The sequence below is a fragment of the Parus major genome, chromosome 26 (assembly GCF_001522545.3).
Source record: "Parus major isolate Abel chromosome 26, Parus_major1.1, whole genome shotgun sequence".
Classification (NCBI taxonomy): domain Eukaryota; kingdom Metazoa; phylum Chordata; class Aves; order Passeriformes; family Paridae; genus Parus; species Parus major.
In genome coordinates, this window is record NC_031795.1 from 5,933,848 (window position 1) to 5,939,521 (window position 5,674).

General features: G+C 53.8%; 1 protein-coding gene across 2 annotated transcripts; it reads right to left on the minus strand.

Moving 5' to 3' along the window:
* Positions 1–612: 612 nt before the first annotated feature.
* Positions 613–4,692, minus strand: GUCA1A (guanylate cyclase activator 1A). 2 transcript variants are annotated; one of them, XM_015650576.3, is made up of 4 exons: positions 4,450–4,692; positions 2,537–2,686; positions 1,935–2,030; positions 613–1,711 (listed from the first exon to the last, which is right to left on the minus strand). In XM_015650576.3, exons 1-4 carry the CDS (start codon positions 4,645–4,647, stop codon positions 1,556–1,558), a joined length of 600 nt encoding a protein of 199 aa, XP_015506062.1. In that variant the 5' UTR covers positions 4,648–4,692; the 3' UTR covers positions 613–1,555. The 2 variants fall into 2 exon arrangements, with proteins under 2 accessions (XP_015506062.1, XP_015506061.1); XM_015650575.3 differs by having other exon boundaries at positions 613–1,716; positions 1,940–2,030; positions 4,450–4,647.
* Positions 4,693–5,674: the final 982 nt, after the last annotated feature.

The window sequence follows — 5,674 nt, forward strand, 5'->3', positions numbered from 1 at the left end:
GGGATGGGAACAGCGAGAGGGACCAGGATGGAAGGTGGATGGGGCAGGGATGGGCACAGGGACAGCCCTTACAGAATATTTGGATTTATAAATTGAAATGTGGTCGGTGACAGCTGCTCCCTGCAGCTCCTGGGTGCAGAGGGGAGCTCGGGCACTGCCCCTGCCCAGGGGATGCTCACAAAGCCCACGCTGAGCTCAGCTCCCTCCTCGTGCTGCTGCAGAGCCAAAGGGCTCCGAGTTTTGTGCTGGGGGTTTCGTTTTGCTGTGAGAAGGAGAGTTCCACTCTGAGTGAACAGCTCAGCCCACCTGTAATGGGGTTTGCAGTGCCCACGGAGGGCTCCTGTCCTGTCCTGTCCTGTCCTGTCCTGTCCTGTGCCTTGTGAGCCCAAGAACAGCCCCAGAGCAGCTGTTCCTGTACTTGTGTGAGCCACTAAATCTGTCCTGCTGGAAACAGAGGGATGCACTGGAAGAGAGAAGAGGCAAGACCAGAAATAATACTGTAAAACATCTTTATTAGTTCACCATAGGACTGGAAGTAGAAAAGCTTCCAGGTAAAAGTCTGTCAGGTGAAAAAGACACACAGGAAAAACGGCCAGGAAGCTGTTTATGAATTGCAAACACCCAGTGCTAAATAACAGAACTCTCAGCTGGGCAAGAGATGCTCGCTGGTGTCCTGGGCTGCCTCAGCACGCCTGGGGCTCAGAGCTGAGGAGCATCCAGCGGCTCCAGAGGCTGCGGGGGCTGAACCCCAGCCCCTGCCCCGACCCCAGCCGGGGCACCCAGCAGGAATCCTCGGGCACCCATGGGGGCTCTGAGCTGAGTCTCACCCCTCTGTAGCAGCTCCCCCCAAACCCCACACAGACACGGGGGTCAAAGCCTCCCACTGCTCCTTTTCCAGGTGGTAAAACGTGCAGGAATCATCTCCCTCTCGGTTTCTGCATTGATGATTCTGCTTATCTGGAAGGGCTTCCTTCCTTCCAGATGCCTCAGGGAGAAACGTTTCCTTACAGTCCGGGGGGGTTGTTAAAAAAAGGCACCATTCGATGTTTTTAACGCTTTTAGACAAAGAAAAGCCACTGCATTCACCCCTCCCCTTTCTCTAGCTCATAAACGCTTGAACTCAGTTATCACTAATCACTGCTGACCAAATAATAACGAATGGGGGAAGGAGGGACCAGAGCCGGTGATTGCTTGCTCTGCAATTACAAAAGGAAGGAGAAGCTTTGGAGCTGCTTTTCCAGGACCCTCTCACCGGGGCCAAGTCCTGGGCAGCCCCGGGGCCGGACCCCACTGAGGGGTGTCAGCCACGGCCTCGGTGGGAATTTTGGGGTTCTCGGAGGGTTCTTGACCTGCAGAGCCTCGAGCCCTGCCCGGGCAGCAGCGGCTGTCCCCTCCCCGAGCTCAGCAGCAGCGTCCAGAGGCCCCGAGGCCATGCAGGGTCAGTGTGGGACCCTCTCCTGGCAGAGACCTCTCCTCTCAGCGCTGCCTGTCCGTGGGAGCTGCAGCCCCCAGCCCAGCCCAGCTGCCAGGGGAGGCCAGGGACAGCATCCTGCAGCTACTGGGCAGCCTGGGCGTCCTGCCCCGCCTCGTGTGGGTTCTTGCCGTCGTTCTGGATCAGCCTCACGATGTGTGTCAGGTCCAGGCTGCGGGTCAGGATGTCCAGCAGCATCTCGTCCTTCTGCACACCCTCCATGAACTCCTCCAGGGACAGCTCCCCTGCAGGGCACACACACAAAGCTCTGCTGAGCCCTGAGCTCTGCACTGTGCCCAAAGCCCCCCGCAGATCCCACCCAGCCCGCTTGGAGGGGATGGGGAGCTCAACCTTCACAGGAGCCACCCTGAGCCAGCTCTCCCTGCCTGGTGTGCAGGACACGCAGCACAGGAGCTGCTGTGGCAGCCTGGGCTGCAGGGGAGGGCAGTGCCCAGGGAAGGGCCTCACCATCTCCATTGATGTCGATCTTGTTGAACACCATGTCTGTGAACTCCTCCGCCGTCATCTTCTCGTTACAGCGGTTGATGGATCGGATGGCCTGGAGGGAACGAGGGGCACAGGCAATCACTGAGTGCTCTGCACTCTGTGTCCATCACAGCAAGTGGCCAAGTGACCAGACATGAAAGGCCAAGCTCATTTTCTGGGCTAGAACTTGTTTTCAGGCAGTCAGGCTTTGAAAGGAGCAAGTCCTGCCTAAAATGCTGGAAATTAAAATCACCTAAACAGGCAATGAATGCTTTACAAGATTTAGTGGGCATGCTGGGGTAAGCCAGAAGCCACTCACCTCTGAAAACCCTGAGATTAAATTCAAGTGCTTATCTCAGCCCCAGTTTCAGTGAAGAGGGTTAAGCAACAAGGGTGTCCGAGGGGTGTGGGAGGCAGCTCCAGCCGGGAGCTGGACCAGGGCAGCAGCTTTGGGCAGCAGCTTTGGGCAGTGGCTGCTGACCCCAGGGTTCACTGGGCTGGAAGTTCCTGCTCCAGGCTCTCTGTTTCCCTCTCCCAGAGCCCATCTGTGTTATCAATGGAAGAGCTGAGCCCACTCACTTTGATGATGTTCAGCAGCTCAGCCCGGTCGATGCAGCCGTTCCCATCCACGTCGTAGAGCTTGAAATACCACCTCAGCTTCTGATCCACCTTCCCCTTCAGCACCAGGCTCAGAGCTGCCACATATTCCATAAAATCTATGTAGCCATCCTAAAAGCAGAGGGTGAGAAGCTAAGGTGAGGTTAAAAGCAGAGAGTCAGGCAGTAAGGGATTTTCCTGGCCACTTTTGGAAGTCTCCCCTTGGAATTGGTCCCTCCACCTGAGACCAGGGGTCTGTGGAGCCTGTGGTGAAAGCTCCACTTTAATCCGTGCAGAAATGTTGTAGAATCACAGAATTCTAAAATCATTAAGGCTGGGAAAGGCCTCCAGGATCACCAGGTCCAGCCTTGCAGCGTTACCTGCTGGAAAGGCAGGGACTGGCTGGGTGGATCAGGACTGAGAGCTGGCCTGTGCTCAGGGAATTAACACGCCAGGCATTAATTACCAGCCAAAGCAGTGGGAATTCAGAGGTCAGAGAGGTTTAGGCAGATGAACCCTGATAAATTACCCAGCCTCATCCTGCCTGCACACACCCACAGCTCCTCTCTGCTGAGGGGGTCTCCTTTCCAGGAGAGGAGAGAATTCAGGGGTGACCCCAGCACGCTGCTGACATTCCAGGCTGGGAAGGTGTTTCTCTGTCCCTGTGCCATTTCCACGTTTGGAACACAAACACTTTTATCTTTGACTTTCCTCTGGGGTGTTTTTCCAGCCCAGCTCACTCCACGGTGTTTGAGGTGTCCAGCTGGACCCAGGATGGTGACACCACTGCAGAGCTGCTGGCCTGAGCTCCCCCAGGCACTGCCCAGGATGCTCACAGCTTCCAGGAGGTTGTTAAAGTGCCTCCTGCCCACCACAGAGCTTTCCCGTGCTCTGAAGAGCCCTGGAAGGGCTGAGAAGCCGTGTGGATGTGGCACAGGGGACACAGCTCCGTGGTGACCCCGGCAGAGCTGGGCCAGCAGCTCTCCATGATCTCAGGAGCCCTTTCCAACCTCAATGATTCCATGGCTCCCCCCACAAACCAGGGCGGGGTTTTGTCAATGAGCAAAGGTTCCAGGGGAGATCATCTGCTTTATCCACTGCTGCAGGAGCCAGATTAGCTACAAATAGCACTAAACCCATTCCCAGCAGGATTTCCTGTGCATCAATTCCCTCTGCAGGCATGCATTCAAACACGGGCACTGAGCAAGGGGAAGGTCAAGGAACAAACCAAACACCTGAAGGATTTAGGGCCTGATTTGCATTTTTGTCAATGGGATTAATGCCACAAAATAAATTCCTCATCTCCAAGGAGGTGCAATTTCGGGTCATTTGCAAGCAGAGGAGGATGGAGTTTCCTGTTAGAGACACAGCATCCATCTGCTTCCCTGGCACAGCTCCTGAGCTGGGGGAGCAGCATTCCCAAATATCCGTTCTGGGGCTGCATTCCCCAATCCCTGCTCCAGGACTGCCTGCTCTGGGCTCAAAGCCTCTCCACAGGGAGCCCGAGCTCCTCATCCATGGAATAAAATCGGCCCCAGTGCGTTTTACCTTTACATTTGCATTTCCATTTACTGCATTTACAGTTCCAAACAATGCATGAGTGCAGCCCTTGTCCCCACACAAAATCCAGTGGCCAAGGATTAAAGGACACTTCATTTTAAAGGGATCAAAGACTGCCAGATAAAACCCCACTGTTTTAAAAGCAAAACATCAGTTCTGGGAGAGGAGCAGGCAGTGGCTAAAGAGTTTTTTCTGGCGTTTTCCACGTTCCAGAGCTGATTCTCCAGTTTATGAGGCCACAGTAAATCAGGCTCAGAGCAGTTTGTGTCTCACACCCACCCAGCCCCAGCCCGGGGGATCCCAGGGCACAGCCGAGTGAGAAGGACAATATTTACCTTATTAAAGTCAAACGTCTCAAACATTTGCTCAACGTATTTGTTCGCTGCCGGACTCAGGTTTTTCAAGCCAAAAAACTGTTTGAACTCGTAGAGGGTGAGCTGGCCAGAAGGACACTCCGTCATGAACTTCTTGTACCACTGGTGGCACTCGGTGGTGCTCAGCTCCTCCACGGTTTTCCCGTCCATGTTCCCCATCTCCACACCAAGTGCTGCTCCCTTTGCAGCCAAAAACGGAGCGTTTGTGAAATTTAGGGGGAAAAAAAATCACAATTCTGCTTCTTTGCCTTCAAAGCCCAGGATTCCCCAGCACTGCAGGGGTCAGAGCATCAGTGAAGTGCCTGGTGCTGCCCGGATTCCAGCGGTGATGGACGCAGGAGACTCGTCCTCCTGGGGAAACCCAAAAGCACAAAACCCTCTTTGGAGGGGAAGGTGATATTTAAGTAGCCAGCAAATCCCTCCCCAGCCAATAAGGTTGGGGGGCGGTGGGCTCCTGCCAGGCATTAAGAGTTCAGGGTTAAAATAGAAAAGAGGTAAAATGGGAAAGTCTTGCAGATTACAGGCCCAGCAGGAGATTAGGAGGGTGGAATTTTCTCTGTGATGAGCTAATCTCTTAATCCACTTCATTTATCGTTTTTGGGGGGGCTGGTGTCACATAAACAACTTTTGCAGCAGAACCAGAGTAAGAAGAATGAGGGAAAACCGCTCTGAGTCCTCTGTGCTGTTACTGCTTTTTGCTTTCCCTTCCCTTCATTCTGACAGGATTCCAGAGAATTCCAGAATTCTGGGGCCTGGAATTCAGGGAGGGGAAAGTGCCACTTCAGGAGATGCACCAGGAGGGTAAATTTGGTGTGAGGAGACAAATATAGAAACATAATTGAATGGGAAAGGTTTAAGTGCTTTAATTGCAGACAGCAGGAAAGGGAAGGGCCCTGTCCCCCAGCTCCAGGGGTTCCATGTCCTGCCCTGGTCCTGCCAATTGAGAGGTTTTTCCTCAGAATTGTCCCACTCTGCTCAGCCCAGCAGTGTGTCCTGGCTGCTATGTTAAAAACCAGCTCCCACCAGGGCAGTTAGACACAGCTTTAAAGATTCTCCACGTAAATACAACCAAATCCAATGCTGTTCTCACTCTGACACACAACATTCTGAGAAGTACTCAGGAATTATCCTCAGAAAGCATTGTGGGCCAGAGCCTCTGAGTGAATGGATGTGAGTCTGTCCCACA

Bases quoted from the DNA above. Each gene is read 5' to 3' on its own strand.
- GUCA1A (XM_015650576.3), bottom strand. From the start codon at position 4,647: ATGGGGAACATGGACGGGAAAACCGTGGAGGAGCTGAGCACCACCGAG. The intron at 2,031-2,536 runs GTGAGTGGGCTC...CGTTCCCTCCAG, and splicing joins AGCTGCTGAACATCATCAAA to GCCATCCGATCCATCAACCG. The intron at 1,712-1,934 runs GCCCTTCCCTGG...CCTGCAGGGGAG, and splicing joins ACATCAATGGAGATGGTGAG to CTGTCCCTGGAGGAGTTCAT.